Source organism: Esox lucius, chromosome 3 (assembly GCF_011004845.1).
Source record: "Esox lucius isolate fEsoLuc1 chromosome 3, fEsoLuc1.pri, whole genome shotgun sequence".
Lineage (NCBI taxonomy): Eukaryota > Metazoa > Chordata > Actinopteri > Esociformes > Esocidae > Esox > Esox lucius.
In genome coordinates this window covers 35,264,749-35,285,694 of record NC_047571.1, presented here as the reverse complement: position 1 = coordinate 35,285,694, position 20,946 = coordinate 35,264,749, and the positions used below count along the sequence as shown (strand labels likewise).

At 44.6% G+C, this 20,946-nt stretch overlaps 1 protein-coding gene across 1 annotated transcript in view; it reads right to left on the bottom strand.

Moving 5' to 3' along the window:
• LOC105008599 (macrophage mannose receptor 1) overlaps positions 1-20,502 on the bottom strand; it is a 53,962-nt gene extending 33,460 nt beyond the window's left edge. Inside the window, exons 1-12 of the mRNA XM_029115357.2 lie at positions 20,369-20,502; positions 19,007-19,354; positions 17,971-18,144; positions 17,546-17,701; positions 14,969-15,082; positions 14,744-14,884; positions 13,788-13,964; positions 13,559-13,701; positions 12,757-12,870; positions 12,473-12,588; positions 10,453-10,601; positions 6,067-6,266 (exon numbers count right to left, since the gene is read on the bottom strand). Coding sequence (XP_028971190.2) covers positions 6,067-6,266; positions 10,453-10,601; positions 12,473-12,588; positions 12,757-12,870; positions 13,559-13,701; positions 13,788-13,964; positions 14,744-14,884; positions 14,969-15,082; positions 17,546-17,701; positions 17,971-18,144; positions 19,007-19,354; positions 20,369-20,438 — 1,902 coding nt within the window. The 5' untranslated portion in view covers positions 20,439-20,502. The remainder of the gene's footprint in view (positions 1-6,066; positions 6,267-10,452; positions 10,602-12,472; positions 12,589-12,756; positions 12,871-13,558; positions 13,702-13,787; positions 13,965-14,743; positions 14,885-14,968; positions 15,083-17,545; positions 17,702-17,970; positions 18,145-19,006; positions 19,355-20,368) is intronic.
• Positions 20,503-20,946: the final 444 nt, after the last annotated feature.

Here is a 20,946-nt window from a genome sequence, read left to right as displayed (position 1 = left end):
TTTTCTTTGAGACTGTGGTCCCAGCTCTCTTCAGGTCATTGACCAGGTCCTGCCATGTAGTTCTGGGCTGATCCCTCACCTTCCTCATGATCATTGATGCCCCACGAGGTGAGATCTTGCATGGAGCCCCAGACCAATGGAGACTGACCGTCATCTTGAACTTCTTCCATCTTTTAATAATTGCGCCAACAGTTGTTGCTTTCTCACCAAGCTGCTTGCCTATTGTCCTGTAGCCCATCCCAGCCTTGTGCAGGTCTACAATTTTATCCCTGATGTCCTTACACAGCTCTCTGGTCTTGGCCATTGTGGAGAGGTTGGAGTCTGTTTGATTGAGTGTGTGGCCAGGTGTCTTTTATACAGGTACCTAGTTCAAACAGGTGCAGTTAATACAGGTAAGTGGATGACAGGAAAAACTAACAGGCCTGTGAGAGACGGAATTCTTACTGGTTGGTAGGTGATCAAATACTTATGTCATGCCATAAAATGCAAATGAATTACCTAAAAATCATACAATGTGATTTTCTGGATTTTTGTTTTAGATTCCGTCACTCACAGTTGAAGTGTACCTATGATAAAAATGATAGCCTTCCACATGCTTTGTAAGTGGGAAAACCTGCAAAATCGGCAGTGTATCAGATACTTGTTCTCCCCACTGTATGTGGCCACAGACTAGACGCACTGGGAGATGTTTTGATATTTTTTGCCATTAGTTTGCCACAAAATTCCAATTTTGAAAGTTAATGGTTTTGATGACACAGGGCAGAAATTAGCAAATGAATAACATGGTGCTGACTAAAAAAAGGTGCACTATGTTTACAACTAATGGCCAAAAACATTGGAATGCATCTTTCAACATTAGTCTCACGTTAAGTAATGTTTAGTTTTGAGGCAGTAGTAGAAAGTGTTGGGGATAACGCCAGTAGTCAGACAATGTAATGTAACGCGTTAGTTATTTAAGGAATCCCTTAAGCATTCTCCTCAGCAAGTTGTCCAGTGCAGACATGTTGATGCCTAATCGCCGCAGTGTTGCCAGATGTGGCAGGAAAAACAAGCAACCCGGGCTCTTAAAAGAAGCCCAAAACAAGCAACTTGATGCTGCAGAAGATGCCCCAAAAAGCAATGCCTTTTTGGACACACTTAAGTAGGTGTACTTTTGAAGTGTGAGAGAGAGCCGCCTACTCTAATGGTGGAGAGTACCTGTTGTTGAAGTTCCATATTGAAGTTCCAATATAAAAAAAAACATTGTTCTCTTAAAGGTGGAATTACACCATAAACCATTTTTTTAACCAGCTTACTACATAGGTACTATACTTTCATAATGTCTGAACACATTGATGTATTTGATCTGGTGGGTTTAAGGCCCCTGTATTAGTAATAATAATAACTTTATTTGTTTAGCACTTTTCCAGTACACAAAGTGCTTTGCAGACATTAAAAATAGAAATACATTTAAGTGAAAATATATATAAAAACATGTATTATGTTTTTTTAAGTAAAAAGAATAAACAAAATATAGTCATAATGATAAAATATTCTTAAAAGCCATCTTATAAAGTGAGTTTTTAGGTAAGATTTAAAAGAATGTAGGGGTCAGGGGTAAGGAACTTCAATACAGGGAAGAGTATGGTTTATCATAGATCAACAAGACAGTTATCATGGATTAACAAGATGTTCCATAGTTCAAAATAAGAACTTTGGGTTATGATTACTACTTTTTTTATTACTGGAAAGTTTTAGAACAATCTAGAAGTTACTCCAAGTTTACTCAGTACTGAACCTATCTGGAATGTTCTGGAGAATAGGTACATTTCTAAATATCACTGTCCTGGTGACAAAAGCCAAGTTTTGCAGGGAATAATAGCCATTTTCTATTATTTTTAGGCATAAGCTATTACGAAATAACAGAACAAGTAACAAATATGTTTTCAAAACATTTTGATGAAAGCCTCAAATGCTTCCAAAAGCCTTGGTTGCCCATCACTAACTGTAACTACAAACTGTAACTACTAACTGTAACTACGAACTGTAACTACTAACTGTAATTAGTTACCTTTAAAAGTAACATTCCCCAACACTGGTAGTTGGGGATGTTCAGTTTAAAAAAACACTTTCATGATAATAGGAGATGTCTCCCTTGAAGCAGTAGTTTAGACTACAGGTGATGTCTTGTTGTCACATATTGAGGGTAATTAGGAAGTAGGCACAGGCAGCACAGAGACACTCAAACATGTAAGTATTAATCCAAACGAACTGAAACAACACAAACACAGAGTCCAACAACAAACAATAACCAACCAGGATTTGGAGAAAAGGACTGAACTAAATTGGCTCACCACCCACAGGAGGGACCATAAGGGGCCGGTGCGAAGAGGATCGGGCGGCAGTCGAAGGCAGGGGCCTAGACAACCCGATCTCTGGACACGGAAACTAGCTCTAGGGACGTGGAATGTCACCTCGCTGGCGGGGAAGGAGCCTGAGTTGGTGCGTGAGGTTGAGAGGTTCCGATTAGAGGTAATCGGGATCACCTCTACACACGGCTTGGGCTCTGGAACCACACTCCTTGAGAGAGGATGGACTCTTCACCACTCTGGAGTTGCCCATGGTGAGAGGCGGCGGGCTGGTGTGGGTTTGCTCATAGCTCCCCAGCTCTGCCGCCATGTGTTGGAGTTTACCCCGGTGAACGAGAGGGTCGTTTCCCTGCGCCTACGGGTCGGGGATAGGTCTCTCACTGTTGTTTGTGCCTACGGGCCGAACGGCAGTGCAGAGTACCCGACCTTCTTGGAGTCTCTGGGAGGGGTGCTGGAAAGTGCTCCGACTGGGGACTCTATTGTTCTACTGGGGGACTTCAACGCCCACGTGGGCAACGACAGTGACACCTGGAGGGGCGTGATTGGGAGGAACGGCCCCCCGGATCTGAACCCGAGTGGTGTTCAATTATTGGACTTCTGTGCTAGTCACAGTTTGTCCATAACGAACACCATGTTCAAGCATAAGGGTGTCCATCAGTGCACGTGGCACCAGGACACCCTAGGCCGCAGGTCGATGATCGACTTTGTTGTCGTCTCATCTGACCTGCGGCCGTATGTCTTGGACACTCGGGTGAAGAGAGGGGCGGAGCTGTCAACTGATCACCACCTGGTGGTGAGTTGGATCCGATGGCGGGGGAGGAAGCTGGACAGACTCGGCAGGCCCAAGCGTACTGTAAGGGTCTGCTGGGAACGTCTGGCCGAGTCTCCTGTCAGAGAGATCTTTAACTCCCACCTCCGGCAGAGTTTCGACTGGATCCCGAGGGAGGTTGGAGATATTGAGTCCGAGTGGACCATGTTCTCCACCGCCATTGTCGAAGCGGCCGCTTGGAGCTGTGGCCGTAAGGTCTCCGGTGCCTGTCGAGGCGGCAATCCCCGAACCCGGTGGTGGACACCGGAAGTAAGGGATGCCGTCAAGCTGAAGAAGGAGTCCTATCAGGCCTGGTTGGCTTGTGGGACTCCTGAGGCAGCTGACGGGTACCGACAGGCCAAGCGGGCTGCAGCCCGGGTGGTTGTGGAGGCAAAAACTCGGGCCTGGGAGGAGTTCGGTGAGGCCATGGAGAAGGACTATCGGCTGGCCTCGAAGAGATTCTGGCAAACCATCCGGCGCCTCAGGAGAGGGAAACAGTGCCCTACCAACGCTGTTTACAGTAGAGGTGGACAGCTGTTGACCTCAACTGAGGATGTCGTCGGGCGGTGGAAGGAGTACTTCGAGGATCTCCTCAATCCCGCTGACACGTCTTCCATTGAGGAAGCAGAGGATGAGGGCTCAGAGGTGGACTCGTCCATCACCCGGGCTGAAGTCACTGAGGTGGTCAAGAAACTCCTCGGTGGCAAGGCACCGGGGGTGGATGAGATCCGCCCTGAGTACCTCAAGTCTCTGGATGTTGTGGGGCTGTCTTGGTTGACACGCCTGTGCAACATCGCGTGGCGGTCGGGGACAGTGCCTCTTGGATGGCAGACCGGGGTGGTGGTCCCTCTTTTTAAGAAGGGGGACCGGAGGGTGTGTTCCAACTATAGGGGGATCACACTTCTCAGCCTCCCCGGGAAAGTCTATGCCAGGGTTCTGGAGAGGAGAATACGGCCGATAGTAGAACCTCGGATTCAGGAGGAACAGTGTGGTTTTCGTCCGGGCCGTGGAACACTGGACCAGCTCTATACCCTCTACGGGGTGTTGGAGGGTTCATGGGAGTTTGCCCAACCAATCCACATGTGTTTTGTGGATTTGGAGAAAGCATTCGACTGTGTCCCTCGCGGCATCTTGTGGAGGGTGCTTGGGGAATATGGGGTCCTGGGTCCTTTGCTAAGGGCTGTCAGGTCCCTGTACAACCGAAGCAGGAGCTTGGTCCGCATTGCCGGCAGTAAGTCAGACTTGTTCCCAGTGCATGTTGGACTCCGGCAGGGCTGCCCTTTGTCACCGGTTCTGTTCGTAATTTTTATGGACAGAATTTCTAGGCGCAGCCAGGGGCCGGAGGGTGTCAGGTTTGGGGACCACACAATTTCGTCTCTGCTCTTTGCAGATGATGTTGTCGTGTTGGCCCCTTCTAACCAGGACCTTCAGCATGCACTGGGACGGTTTGCAGCCGAGTGTGAAGCGGTGGGGATGAAAATCAGTACCTCCAAATCTGAGGCCATGGTCCTCAGTCGGAAAAGGGTGGCTTGCCCACTTCAGGTTGGTGGAGAGTGCCTGCCTCAAGTGGAGGAGTTTAAGTATCTAGGGGTCTTGTTCACGAGTGAGGGAAGGATGGAACGGGAGATTGACAGACGGATCGGTACAGCTTCTGCAGTAATGCAGTCGATGTATCGGTCTGTCGTGGTGAAGAAAGAGCTGAGCCGCAAGGCGAAGCTCTCGATTTACCAGTCAATCTACGTTCCTACTCTCACCTATGGTCATGAGCTTTGGGTCATGACCGAAAGGACAAGATCCCGGATACAGGCGGCCGAAATGAGCTTTCTCCGCAGGGTGGCCGGGCGATCCCTTAGAGATAGGGTGAGAAGCTCGGTCACCCGGGAGGAGCTCAGAGTAGAGCCGCTGCTCCTCCACATCGAGAGGGGTCAGCTGAGGTGGCTTGGGCATCTTTTTCGGATGCCTCCGGAACGCCTTCCTGGGAAGGTGTTCCGGTCCCGTCCCACCGGGAAGAGACCCCGGGGAAGACCTAGGACACGCTGGAGGGACTATGTCTCCCGGCTGGCCTGGGAACGCCTCGGTGTCCCCCCGGAAGAGCTAGAGGAAGTGTCTGGGGAGAGGGAAGTCTGGGCATCCCTGCTTAGACTGCTGCCCCCGCGACCCGGCCCCGGATAAGCGGGAGAAGATGGAATGGATGGACTGAACTAAATACATATTCTGATGGGCTAACACGAAACAGGTGAGTGGAACCACAGGTGAATGGAATGAGGTTAATCAACAAAACAGAACAGGAAACACATAATAAGGACAGGACACTAACAAACAAGGAAACCAAAATGAATACAAAGACTGGAACAATCATATAATGTCTACCTAGAAGCAGTAGTTTAGACTATATATAATGTCTACCTAGAAGCAGTAGTTTAGACAATATATAATGTCCACCTTGAAGCAGTAGTTTAGACTATATATAATGTCTACCTAGAAGCAGTAGTTTAGACTATATATAATGTCTACCTAGAAGCAGTAGTTTAGACTATATATAATGTCTACCTAGAAGCAGTAGTTTAGACTATATATAATGTCTAACGAGAAGCAGTAGTTTAGACTATATATAATGTCCACCTTGAAGCAGTAGTTTAGACTATATATAATGTCTACCTAGAAGCAGTAGTTTAGACTATGTATAATGTCTACCTAGAAGCAGTAGTTTAGACTATATATAATGTCTACCTTGAAGCAGTAGTTTAGACAATATATAATGTCCACCTTGAAGCAGTAGTTTAGACTATATATAATGTCTACCTAGAAGCAGTAGTTTAGACTATATATAATGTCTACCTAGAAGCAGTAGTTTAGACTATATATAATTTCTACCTACAAGCAGAAGTATGAGTTATATAAATTGTCTACCTTGAAGCAGTAGTTTCGAGACCCCACAGGATGCCATTCTTCAGGGCAGCTGGGAAGGACTGGTGTGACAGGTTCCTGTGTTGGCATAACCCCTTCTGCCTGGTGTTTACAGATATACTTCTCCTGATTGGTGCAGCTCAGCACATCCCATAATCCTGCTAGAATCCCTGTTGTCATGGCTACACATCCTTGTGAAATACCTATATTCACAGTGATGCAGAGATAGAACACAAATACAAATCAACATTCTGTTTTACCACTGAATGTAATTCAACACCATGTTGAATGACATCCAGTAAAATTTAACTGTGAGAACATATTTGCTTGTTCAGTAACATTCAGTTAAATATGCTTCATGTGTATAATGCTAGATTGCTAAAAATAGGTGGAAGTTTTCAAAGTTTTGTGTGTAGTACAATCTCTCTGGATTGCTGTCAGCAGCCTATTTAGTAACTTGGACACATTTACATTTTGTTCACATTCTGACAAATCCGAAAAATTGCTAGTTAAGCTCAAAACTCAATTGCTAAATTAAAAAAGGTACAACAAATTGTTCCCTACAAAAATAAAACATAAAAATCCTGGACAGATATTTTTTAGGTTAATTTAGATGGATTTGGAATTCAGAAGACAATGTCAGATACACTGACAAGAAAAGGTTTGGAATTGTTTTGAATTACCTGCATAAACTGGACCTAAATTGTTTCCTGATCTTCATCGAAGTCATGAGATTAGATAAACAGTGTGATTCAAAGACAACATGAGCGCTTAGTAAACATCTGAAAAACATTACCCAGACAGCTGGAAAAAAGTATATATCAACCATGATTTATGGGGACTGGTGGAATGTCCTTTCACCCTATCAATTCATTGATTTTCTTGGGATATCTTGCAAGTCTTGCTTAAGGTCATTGCACAGCATGTCAACAGGGTCATTTAAATATATGAATTTGCTTCCCTAGAAAACATTCTGTTGTAGATTAGCTTCTCGGTTCATTTGTCATGCTGCGTGATCCAAACTCTTTTAGCTTCAGAGGCAGACTGTTACTCAGATATTCTCCTGTGGAAAATCCTGATACAAGATTGAATTCATTGTTTGCTTAAAGATTGCAAGCCATACAGGCCTTGAGGCAGCAATGCAGTCCCAAACCATGATGCTCCCTCCACCATGCTTCACGGTTGGGATGTGGCTTTGGTGATGGATGCTTCACGGTCAGGATGACATTTTGGTGATGGATGCTTCACGGTGGCTTCACAGTGGCTTCACGGGGGATCACACTTCTCAGCCTCCCCGGGAAAGTCTATGCCAGGGTTCTGGAGAGGAGAATACGGCCGATAGTAGAACCTCGGATTCAGGAGGAACAGTGTGGTTTTTATCCAGGCTGTGGAACACTGGACCAGCTCTATACCCTCTACGGGGTGTTGGGGGGTTCATGGGAGTTTGCCCAACCAATCCACATGTGTTTTGTGGATTTGGAGAAGGCATTCGACTGTGTCCCTCGCGGCATCCTGTGGAGAGTGCTTCGGGAATATGGGGTCCTGGGTCCTTTGCTAAGGGCTGTCAGGTCCCTGTACAACCGAAGCAGGAGCTTGGTCCGCATTGCCGGCAGTAAGTCAGACTTGTTCCCAGTGCATGTTGGACTCCGGCAGGGCTGCCCTTTGTCGCCGGTTCTGTTCATAATTTTTATGGACAGAATTTCTAGGCGCAGCCAGGGGCCAGAGGGTGTCAGGTTTGGGGACCACACGATTTCGTCTTCGCTCTTTGCGGATGATGTTGTCGTGTTGGCCCCTTCAAACCAGGACCTTCAGCATGCGCTGGGACGGTTTGCAGCCGAGTGTGAAGCGGATTTGGATACCTCCAAATCCGAGGCCATGGTCCTCAGTCGGAAAAGGGTGGCTTGCCCACTTCAGGTTGGTGGAGAGTGCCTGCCTCAAGTGGAGGAGTTTAAGTATCTAGGGGTCTTGTTCACGAGTGAGGGAAGGATGGAACGGGAGATTGACAGACGGATCGGTGCAGCTTCTGCAGTAATGCGGTCGATGTATCGGTCTGTCGTGGTGAAGAAAGAGCTGAGCCGCAAGGCAAAGCTCTCGATTTACCGGTCAATCTACGTTCCTACTCTCACCTATGGTCATGAGCTTTGGGTCATGACCGAAAGGACAAGATCCCGGATACAGGCGGCCGAAATGAGCTTTCTCCGCAGGGTGGCTAGGCGATCCCTTAGAGATAGGGTGAGAAGCTCGGTCACCCGGGAGGAGCTCAGAGTAGAGCCGCTGCTCCTCCACATCGAGAGGGGTCAGCTGAGGTGGCTTGGGCATCTGTTTCGGATGCCTCCAGAACGCCTTCCTGGGAAGAGACCCCGGGGAAGACCTAGGACACGCTGGAGGGACTATGTCTCCCGGCTGGCCTGGGAACGCCTCGGTGTCCCCCCGGAAGAGCTGGAGGAAGTTTCTGGGGAGAGGGAAGTCTGGGCATCTCTGCTTAGACTGCTGCCCCCGCGACCCGGCCCCGGATGAAGCGGAAGAAGATGGATGGATGGATGCTTCACGGACGGGATGAGATTTTGGTGATGGTATGCAGTGTTTTTCCTTCTCCAACATACATTTGTGAACTTCTTACAAAATGTAAAATTTTTGTCTGTATTGAAATACTATTCACTGTTGCTAAAGTGTTTTATAGAATCCAACCGTTCTAAGAGGGGCAGCATCATTATCAGACTATATTTTAGGTACCATTTATGCAGGGATGCAGGTAATTCAAAATTATTCAAAAACTTTGTCTCACAACTATAGTTTTTACAGTAATGACCTCAATTCAAACTACTTTCAACCTGTGCCATCACCTGTTACGAAATACAAGTGTGGAGGTGGAATCTGATGCAATCTGACATGATACAATTTATAGCACAATCTACACATGACAAATAATCTCTAAAGAACCTTGTTTTCTGTGAGTGTATTTAGTGAACAAAGATTATTCTGATGGTCATTGTAATCTACAGTGGGGAAAACAAGTATTTGATACACTGCCGATTTTGCAGGTTTTCCCACTTACAAAGCATGTAGAAGTCTGTCATTTTTATCATAAGTACACTTCAACTGTGAGTGACGGAATCTGGGAAAAAATTCCAGAAAATCACATTGTATGATTTTTAAGTAATTAATTTGCATTTTATTGCATGACATAAGTATTTGATCACCTACCAACCAGTAAGAATTCCGTCTCTTACAGGCCTGTTAGTTTTTCTTTAAGAAGCTCCATGCAAGATCTCCCCTTGTGGGGCATCAATGATCATGAGGAAGGTGAGGGATCAGCCCAGAACTACACGGCAGGACCTGGTCAATGACCTGAAGAGAGCTGGGACCACAGTCTCAAAGAAAACCATTATGCCGTCATGGATTAAAATCCTACAGCGCACACAAGGTCCTCCTGCTCAAGCCAGCGCATGTCCAGGTCCATCTGAAGTTTGCCAATGACCATCTGGATGATCCAGAGGAGAATTGGGAGAAGGTCATGTGGTCTGATGAGAGAAAATATAGCTTTTTGGTCTAAACTCCACTCGCCGTGTTTGGAGGATGAAGAAGGATGAGTACAACCCCAAGAACACCATCCCAACCGTGAAGCATGGAGGTGGAAACATCATTATTTGGGGATACTTTTCTGCAAAGGGGACAGGATGACAGCACCGTATTGAGGGGAGGATGGATGGGACCATGTATCACGAGATCTTGGCCAACAACCTCCTTCCCTCAGTAAGAGCATTGAAGATGGGTCGTGGCTGGGTCTTCCAGCATGAAAACTACCCGAAACACACAGCCAGGGCAACTAAGGAGCGGCTCCGTAAGAAGCATCTCAAGGTCCTGGAGTGGCCTAGCCAGTCTCCAGACCTGAACCCAATAGAAAATCTTTGGATGGAGCTGAAAGTCCGTATTGCCCAGTGACAGCACCTGAAGGATCTGGAGAAAGTCTGTATGTAGAGTGGGCAAAAATCCCTGCTGCAGTGTGTGCAAACCTGGTCAAGAACTACAGGAAACGTATGTTCTTTGTAATTACAAACAAAGTTTTTGTACCAAATATTAAGTTCTGCTTTTCTGATGTATCAAATACTAATGTCATGCAATAAAAGGCAAATTAATTACTTAAAAATCATACAATGAATCATACATCTGGATTTTTGTTTTCGATTCCGTCACTCACAGTTGAAGAGTACCTATGATAGAAATTACAGACTTTTACATGCTTTATAAGTGGCAAAACCTGCAAAATCGGCAGTGTATCAAATACTGGTTCTCCCCACTGTATATAGTTTTATCTAGCATATAAATAATAAGTGAGATGGATTTCTGTGACTTATACCTATGACTAATAAATTATCAACCGTTTCCTACCTGGCATCTGTGCATTCCAGTGGGTGTACTTGACCCGGTTTCCATTGGTCCAGGTGAAGATGTCAATGTGTTTTTGGTTGGAGAGACCGATCCAGAAGTATCTCTCAGGCCTGTAGCCAACCAGGCTAATCAGGAATGCATTATCCACCCTGGACACATTGTGATTCAGACACTATCATTAAAATGTTGTAAACCTTGGACACACTATTATTAACACATTATCATTATAGAGCAGGGGTATTCAAACTTTGTTTGGATGGACCCCAGTAATTTCTGGCAACCCCATGGGGAGGGATAATATTTAAGCTGCGCTAACGTCTAGCTGCAATGACATATCGTACCATGTGCCCTTTCTCTGTTAGCCTTTCAAAATCTGCTGCTGACTGCATTACCACATTATCTGTGAACTAGTGGTCTAGTTCCAAAATGTAATTCCAAGCTAAACTGTTTTCATAAAATTCCTATCCAACACCAACAATATCACAGTCATTTCATAAAATCAATATCGAATACGTCTAGGATCCAAGGTTGGTCTGATCTGAAATAGGCCAGATGAGGAATAATGGGATCTAAAGTGGGTCGGATTTGTATTGGACCGAAATGTATTGAAGAAGGCCCAAAATACCAGTTTTGACTTATTTGTAATTGAACATTGATATTGTATTTTAATCCAATGACCAACAGTACAGGAATAGACCCACACCTATAATCAATACTGTGATAGTACCATACCTATAATAATCTTTCAATTTTCCAGTAATCTTTTTTTTTAAGATTCCCCTAAGACTCCACTTGGACCTAATCAAAACAAGTTTAATTGAGACACTATTCACCCTGAATACATTATCATTTTCCTGGGGAAATGTTCCTTGCTGGTGTCAATATAATTAGGACATTATAATTATCGTTAATATCTTATTCATCGTGGACACTTTATACATCCTGCATTATAAGGGTTTTCCTACTTTAATTATGCATTTTATCTATTATTGGCATATTTAATTGTGTAAGTACTTTGGCAAATTGCATTGTAAAAAACTGCCCACTCATAGCCTACTATGATAGTTTTTCAAAGATTCTAAATGTTATTTTAAGTCAAATTATTATTTTAAGTTTTTTTAACTTTTACATTTACTTTTACATTTAATTCTAAGGAAATGACTACAACATCTATAAGGCTCATTGACACTAAAAAATCACCAATGCCTGAAACCAAAGATTTACTAAACGGTTTGATGAACTCAAGCAAACAGGCTATAAAGACAACCTAAGCATAACTACAAGCATGTGAACGACTGCATAGCTTTCTACTTCATTCTCAAAATACATTTTATACTTTAATCTCGAAATAAATTGAAATTATTATTCGAGAATATTAATGAAAGAAACCCTTTTTTTTATTTAACATATTGCTAGTTATTTATTCAAGATAAAGATATTTCAAGATATTTATTTAAAGTGTTTGATCTGCCACTGAATGGGTTGTTATTTTTTGTGTGTCACAGAAAATAACAAAATATAAATAAATGAATGATATACAAAACATTGTTTTGATAACTGTCCAAAGTAAAAGATGAGAAATGGTCTACTCTGACAAAACTATCGATACACATATTTGGGAACCATTAACATTAAAAAATAAATCATCTAATTTGTATCCCTAATAAACTGAATCATTAAGATGAAAACGTCTCTATCTTAACTAGATCTCAAATAAAAAGAACCTTAAAAATAAGAATGCTTTCATCGAGCCTTTATTTCTAATAAATAAAGAGAAGAATTTGTATCCACATTTTATTTCAGATGAACAGAACCATATGCATGTTTCTGCTAGAAACATCCATCATATATGACTGCAACTAAATGGTGTGCTTTCACTAATCATTCAAAGAAAGTAAGACCAGTTAAATAAATATTGATGAACATGAAATGGAACATTGTCCACCCTGTTAACATAACTATTAAACATTATTGGGACCCATTATCTTAACACAATTTAAATCTACTATTAATGTCTCACCCGCTAGAAACATCCACCAGATTTGACTGTAAGCTCCTGCAGTTCTCATTGGCTTCATCAAAGGTCTTGGTCTCCTGTCCCACAAAGTAGCAGTAGGAGCCATATCTGATCCAATGCTTCAGAAAGACACACATTTTTATTAAATAATAAGACACTTAAAAAAGAAGAGAAGATAAGACTTTATAGAAGAACAAGAAGAAGACTCACTGAGAAGGATGATGATGTTAGACCAGTTAGAAAAATAAAATAGATTGAATAGATTGAACCCCTCTCTGTTAACTCACTGGTTTGCAGCCTGGGTTGGTGTCCACCTGGGGTCCTGAGGGTTGGGAGGAAGACCTCTTCATACAGATGAAACCATACTGCTTCTCACACTCCTGGGTAGACCATCTGACCTTCTGCATGACAGACAGGACAATGTCCAGGTGGAGTAAGGATGGAGGGGGTTAGTGACTGGGTGGAGGAACTGACGGTGGAGGGAGTTAATGACAGGGAGGAAGGAGGATGGTGGAGGGGTTTAGTGACTGGGTGGAGGTGGTGATGGTGGAGGGGGTTAGTGACAGGGTGGAGGGGTGATGGTGGAGGGGGTTAGTGACAGGGTGGAGGGGTGATGGTGGAGGGGGTTAGTGACAGGGTGGAGGGGTGATGGTGGAGGGGGTTAGAGACAGGGTGGAGGGGGTTAGTGACAGGGTGGAGCGGTGATGGTGGAGGGGGTTAGAGACAGGGTGGAGGGGGTTAGTGACAGGGTGGAGCGGTGATGGTGGAGGGGGTTAGAGACAGGGTGGAGGGGGTTAGAGACAGGGTGGAGGGGGTTAGTGACAGGGTGGAGGGGGTTAGTGACAGGGTGGAGGGGTGATGGTGGAGGGGGTTAGAGACAGGGTGGAGGGGGTTAGTGACAGGGTGGAGCGGTGATGGTGGAGGGGGTTAGAGACAGGGTGGAGGGGGTTAGAGACAGGGTGGAGGGGGTTAGTGACAGGGTGGAGGGGGTTAGTGACAGGGTGGAGGGGTGATGGTGGAGGGGGTTAGTGACAGGGTGGGGTTAGGGTTAAGGGGTAAAGGTCAGAGTTGAAGGGTTATTTACTGTACCTCTCCCCTGACCAGGACACAGTTGCCCCCTGCTGGCATGGTTGAGTCCCAGCTGGTGAAGGTGACAGCAGATTGGTCGCTCCACTCAAACAGTAGTGGTGTCTTGACGTCATTCAGCCCAATCCACAACTCTTCAGTGGCCACTGGGACAGAGGAAAGAGAAAGAGAAAGTTAGCACTGTCACTCACTGTCTATCATGGGAGTTGTAGTGTATCAGTGTTTCACTAACCATATCCCAGCTGGGACATCACAAAGCTCTGCTGTTCAATGTTGTGGATGCTGGCCAGGTCTCCTCCGTCTTTACGACATTCTGTCTGACCTTCAGTCCAGGTCTTCTTTGTGTGTTCGATGCGGTAGCACCTACCAGCATAATGAATCCACGGATGGGAGCAAAACCCAGACTCTTCTGTTCATCACACAGAGAAACAGCATCTAAAATACTGTGTGATGGTAACTTGTCCAACTTATAACACCTCTACACATTATGTTCTGACTATGAGAGATGATAGATGAGGACAAAGAGAAATGAAAAATGTTTGGGGTCTTGACACATGCATTGACCCAAATGAACCAGCCATGCCTGTCTGACCAAACCTTCTCAAACCCATATGTACATGGAGGTCTGATCACTACCTGGGTGACCAGTGAGGGTTGTAGGTGGGTCTCTGACAGACCTACCTGTGTGACCAGTGGGGGTTGTAGGTGGGTCTCTGACAGACCTACCTGGGTGACCAGTGGGGGTTGTAGGTGGGTCTCTGACAGACGTACCTGGGTGAACAGTGTGGGTTGTAGGTGGGTCTCTGACAGACCTACCTGGGTGACCAGTGGGGGTTGTAGGTGGGTCTCTGACAGACCTACCTGGGTGACCAGTGGGGGTTGTAGGTGGGTCTTTCTGACAGACCTACCTGGGTGACCAGTGGGGGTTGTAGGTGGGTCTTTCTGACAGACCTACCTGGGTGACCAGTGGGGGTTGTAGGTGGGTCTTTTGGACAGACCTACCTGGGTGACCAGTAGGGGTTGTAGGTGGGTCTCTGACAGACCTACCTGGGTGACCAGTGAGGGTTGTAGGTGGGTCTTTCTGACAGACCTACCTGAGTGACCAGTGAGGGTTTTAGGTGGGTCTTTCTGACAGACCTACCTGGGTGACCAGTGAGGGTTGTAGGTGGGTCTTTTGGACAGACCTACCTGGGTGAACAGTGTGGGTTGCAGGTGGGTCTTTCTGACAGATGTAGCCTCGTGTCTTGGAACACAGGGAGCTCTGCCAGAAGGACTGCTGTGATGAGTCCACCATTCCACAGACCTGACCAGGATCACGGAGAGGGTGACCTACAGATAAACACAGTGTTAACCCTCCTATAAACCCTGGTAACGGGACATTAAATGGGTATAAGTGTAACAGTGAGGACTGACCAGAGTCCCAGCGGAAGTAGGGGAAAGGCTTCCCACTGATCCACTGCCAGAGACCGTCCTCTTCCAGAGCGTTCAGACCCGTCCACACCGACACATGAGCTTTACCAAAGAGGCCTGTGTGGAACAAAGAGGAAGGGAGAGAGAAAACAGGAAGGTTATAGAACATTTATATTTAAAATACTAATATTTATGTAAGACATGACCCATCTAATTGCACCATTACTAAAAGTAATGAATAAATAACTAAAACCCAAGAGAAGGTAAGTTTTGGTATATTTAAACTAACGATTTTGAAAGAAAAGCTCATTATTTGTCCATTAAATTAACCATAAAATGTATAAAACCTTGTAGACATTGTTAATGTTGTAAACTATAGTAGCTGGAAACAGGCTCACTCTCAGCAACCATCACTCCTGTGTTCCAGTGCAACCTCCCAACCATCACTCCTGTGTTCCAGTGCAACCTCCCAACCATCACTCCTGTGTTCCAGTGCAACCCCCCAACCATCACTCCTGTGTTCCAGTGCAACCCCCCAACCATCACTCCTGTGTTCCAGTGCAACCCCCCAACCATCACTCCTGTGTTCCAGTGCAACCTCCCAACCATCACTCCTGTGTTCCAGTGCAACCCCCCAACCATCACTCCTGTGTTCCAGTGCAACCTCCCAACCATCACTCCTGTGTTCCAGTGCAACCTCCCAACCATCACTCCTGTGTTCCAGTGCAACCCCCCAACCATCACTCCTGTGTTCCAGTGCAACCCCCCAACCATCACTCCTGTGTTCCAGTGCAACCCCCCAACCATCACTCCTGTGTTCCAGTGCAACCTCCCAACCATCACTCCTGTGTTCCAGTGCAACCCCCCAACCATCACTCCTGTGTTCCAGTGCAACCCCCCAACCATCACTCCTGTGTTCCAGTGCAACCCCCCAACCATCACTCCTGTGTTCCAGTGCAACCATCACTCCTGTGTTCCAGTGCAACCTCCCAACCATCACTCCTGTGTTCCAGTGCAACCCCCCAACCATCACTCCTGTGTTCCAGTGCAACCTCCCAACCATCACTCCTGTGTTCCAGTGCAACCTCCCAACCATCACTCCTGTGTTCCAGTGCAACCCCCCAACCATCACTCCTGTGTTCCAGTGCAACCTCCCAACCATCACTCCTGTGTTCCAGTGCAACCATCACTCCTGTGTTCCAGTGCAACCTCCCAAACATCACTCCTGTGTTCCAGTGCAACCCCCCAACCATCACTCCTGTGTTCCAGTGCAACCCCCCAACCATCACTCCTGTGTTCCAGTGCAACCCCCCAACCATCACTCCTGTGTTCCAGTGCAACCCACCAACCATCACTCCTGTGTTCCAGTGCAACCCCCCAACCATCACTCCTGTGTTCCAGTGCAACCCCCCAACCATCACTCCTGTGTTCCAGTGCAACCCCCCAACCATCACTCCTGTGTTCCAGTGCAACCTCCCACTACTCTTTCTGGTTTCTATTCTGGTTGTGCTTTTTTGTGAAAGGAGTACTACACTTTGTTGTACGAGATCTTCAGTCTCTTGGCAATTTCTCACATGGAATAGCCTTCAATTCTCAAAACAAGCAGAGTTGGTAACATGTAACTACCTTCAAGAAAATAACATTAAAAGGAATTTATCACGACATTTGAGAAGAAAATGTGTTGGGAAGCACTTTTCCAAAGGATGATGATTTGCATTTGACGCAGCCACCTCAACTCGGTCCATACAGGTAGGCACTGTGATCCTGGTTTTGCTTTGCACCTCAGAAAATTGTGGCTGCTGACCGCATTGAATTTAAGCGTGCAGGTGTATAATCACAGTTTATTTCTTTCATTTGCGTTTTGAAAATCCATCGCTGGTGGCCCTAATAATCACTGGTTACGTTCGCGCGGGTAAAATGCATTTATCTGCGGGTGTTCGCGATTGCAAACGTGCATTCACGTGCCTGGGGCTTTTGACACGTCTTGACGACTTTGTGGTTGTGGAGGAAAACATCAGATTTAGTGCAGCAAGTGAAAGCAAAGTCAGTTTTTGTCCAGCTATGTAAACTCTAACATTCACTGTTGCCGCAAAATGTGTTCTATGTGTTTTCTAATGCCTCTTCATATTAAAGTAATCTAAAAGTAATCGGCATACATTACTGAGTTTGAGTAATCTAAAAGTTACATAACTAGCTACATATGTGGACAGGTAATTGTAACTGTAATGGATTACATTTACAAAGTAACCTACCCAACCCTAAAAATCTGAAGAAAGTTCTGAGCCTGTAATTGAAACGCCACAAATGCTGAAGATATTGAACTAGTCTAAAGAAGGTCAGTTTTACTGCTTCTTCAATCAGTACAAGAGATTTCAGCTATGCTAACATTATCACAAAGGTTTTCTAATGATCAATTAGCCTTATAAAATGATGAACTTGGATTAGCAAACACAAAGTGTCTTTGGGACACAGGACTGATGGTTGCTGATAATGGGCCTCTGTACTCCTATATTCCTTTGAAAATCAGTCGTTTCCAGCTACGATAGTGTGTTTCTGAGTGTTGTTAGCAGAACATTTTACCTGATATGTAAGTCTGTTGGTGGGGTTCAGTGATGGAGGCAAGGTCTGCTCCCTGCTGTTGACAGCTGGTCCGAGCCTGGTGCCAGGTCAGGGCAGAGTGGAGGTTCAACTGGTAAAATGAACCAGTGACCGGGTTCTTATGCCAATGTTCAGTGGCTGCAGAAGGATGGGAGGAAGACAGGGATGAAGGAGAGGTAAAGACAATAAATAAAGAGAAGGATGGAGAAAGAGAGGGATGAAGGAGAGATCAAGACAATAAATAAAGAGAAGGATAATAGAAAAAGAGGGATGAAGGAGAGATGAAGACAGAATAAAGAGATTGAGAAAAGAAAGAGATAAAGTAAGAGGTGAGAGAGCACATCTATGAGGTGTCGTCTAAGACTAGAATATATTGACCCACATCCAGTAATTGATTCAATACTCACTTGTGGTTGGACAGTAGCCCCACAGTTCATTGTCTTGGTAGTTTGTTTCTATGGCACACCAGAGGCGTTTGACAGAGGAGTCTATGGTGGTACAATCCACATACCATTTGTCTTTGTACCGAAAGGGAAACTGACAGGGACGTCCAAATGCATTACCGTCAATGGTATAGAGTTCTGAAGGAAACAGAGACAGGTGCTACAACAATGGTATAGAGTTCTGAAGGAAACAGAGGCAGGTGTTACAACAATGGTATAGAGTTCTGAAGGAAACAGAGACAGGTGTTACAACAATGGTGTATAGAGTTCTGAAGGAAACAGAGACAGGTGTTACAACAATGGTATAGAGTTCTGAAGGAAACAGAGACAGGTGTTACAACAATGGTATAGAGTTCTGAAGGAAACAGAGACAGGTGTTACAACAATGGTATAGAGTTCTGAAGGAAACAGAGACAGGTGTTACAACAATGGTATAGAGTTCTGAAGGAAACAGAGACAGGTATTACAACAATGGTATAGAGTTCTGAAGGAAACAGAGACAGGTGTTACAACAATGGTATAGAGTTCTGAAGGAAACAGACAGGTGTTACAACAATGGTATACAGTTCTGAAAGAAACAGAAACAGGTGTTACAACAATGGTATATAGTTCTGAAGGAAACAAAGACAGGTGTTACAACAATGGTATAGAGTTCTGAAGGAAACAGAGACAGTTGTTACAACAATGGTATAGAGTTCTGAAGGAAACAGAGACAGGTGTTACAACAATGGTATAGAGTTCTGAAGGAAACAGAGGCAGGTGTTACAACAATGGTATAGAGTTCCGAAGGAAACAGAGGCAGGTGTTACAAAAATGGTATAGAGTTCCGAAGGAATTAAGGAAATGTTTTTCACAGGGATAAAAAACAATTTAAAAAATCCTTTAGGTTTCAAAGAAATATACAGAAAGAATTAAATTGGATATTGCAGAAGGAAACCTTATTGGCTGTGTAAAATCCACTATTCAAACCAAATAGACTAGACAGATTATTGGTCTGTACCTCTGTGGGTCCTTGTACAGGGGCCTTCTGTTGTTCCAAAGATGACCCAGAGACTCCGGGACCCTGTGTCTTCAGACAGCACCAGTTTATTGTTGTTGTTGTTGAGGTACAAACTCTGTCCTTTGAGGGTGAGCAGGGTGTTGTTATGACACTCCCATTGCTGGAGATCACTCTTCCCATCACAGTCTAAATATACCACACTACTGCCCTCTGTCTTTCCAGACATCCCAAGACATTTCCCTTCTTTGGTGTAGTAGAGACGTCCCTCTGACAGCCAGCGCAGTGTATCTGAGTTACATGGACCCAAGCATGTCTTACTGCCTGCATTGTAGAGAACAAAGGGACCATCTACAAAGGACAAATAACCACCATTAACGACCAAGTCTGTAAACCGTTTAGCATTATCTTTCATTTCATATAATGAGGAGAATGGTAACAAAGTTATTGGCTTTAGTGGTTGTTTGTTTTTATTGGTTCTAATGTAATTAAAGGTTTTTGAAATTGTAAGCAAACAACACACAATATAGATCAATTGTTTTCATGTATACTTTATAAAGTGCAACTACTTTCACTACTGTTAAACTTTGTAGAATCCTGCCTATAACCAAAGACACAACATGTCTCCTCCTCATCTTCCTTCACAGAAGGAGACAGGAGTAATTTCAACTAGTCCAGGGTGGTTTGAATGAAAGAACTGTGAATGTCTAAAGTGAGTTTGAAGAGATTACAAATCAATGCAAACTGATAGACGGACTGGTGAGAAAGTAAAAACAGGGAATGTCTCAGGCACACAGTTTTGTAGAAAATATGATTAGAAAAATCTATTTGAAACCTTACCTGCAGATGTCTACTAGTAATTTCTGCTTGTATTTATACTAGTAGCACAATGCACAAAGTACATATTACCCCATTACAGTAAACACATTTCCAGATGTTCACAAACAACCAATGAGAGGGACAACATATCGGTTCCAGGTGTAATCTAGCAACCAATGAGAGGGAAAACATATCGGTTCCAGGTGTAATCTAGCAACCAATGAGAGGGACAACATATCGGTTCCAGGTGTAATCTAGCAACCAATGAGAGGGACAACATATCGGTTCCAGGTGTAATCTAGCAACCAATGAGAGGGACAACAGAACTGTTCCAGGTGTAATCCAACAACCAATGAGAGGGACAACATACCTTTTCCAGGTGTAATCTAACAACCAATGAGAGGGACAACAGACCTATTTCCAGTGTAATCTAACAACCAATGAGAGGGACAACAGACCTGTTCCAGCTGTAATCTAACAACCAATGAGAGGGACAACAGACCTATTTCCAGTGTAATCTAACAACCAATGAGAGGGACAACATACCTGTTCCAGGAGCCCCCAGGATGGATTGAAGGAAGAGCAAGAGGACACCTGTTATGAGGAAGGTTATCATTGTCCCAGTAGGGTCACCGACAGACTGGACTGACTGACTGGACTGGCTGACAGACTGAACTGGCTGACAGACTGGTCTGTTACTAAACACTGGATTGTCTTGTATGACAAGGGTCTTCTATTTAAATGGAAAAAAATACTGTCACATAGTACATATTTAACTATCAAAGGATGTGGTTGAGACATTTCAACACCTCTTTTTTGTGAATGGGTGGGACACTGACATTCGACATAATTTAATCACCATGTCAGCAATATTGGTGATGTTCACAGGAAACACTGTGATTCACAAGACAACATGGAGTGTCTGAGGTACACATTTCAGTAAATCCTTTTCCTGATGACTGAAAACTGAAGTCATTAAACGTAACATTTGAAACAGACAGGGACAATGCATTGCTCTAGTGACATACTGAATACGCAAGAGCCTAAAGCTGCTCAGACATTTATAACACTATAAAGGCCAAGTGAATCTTTCTGACCCCAGCTTCATTTAAAATGTCAGTTTT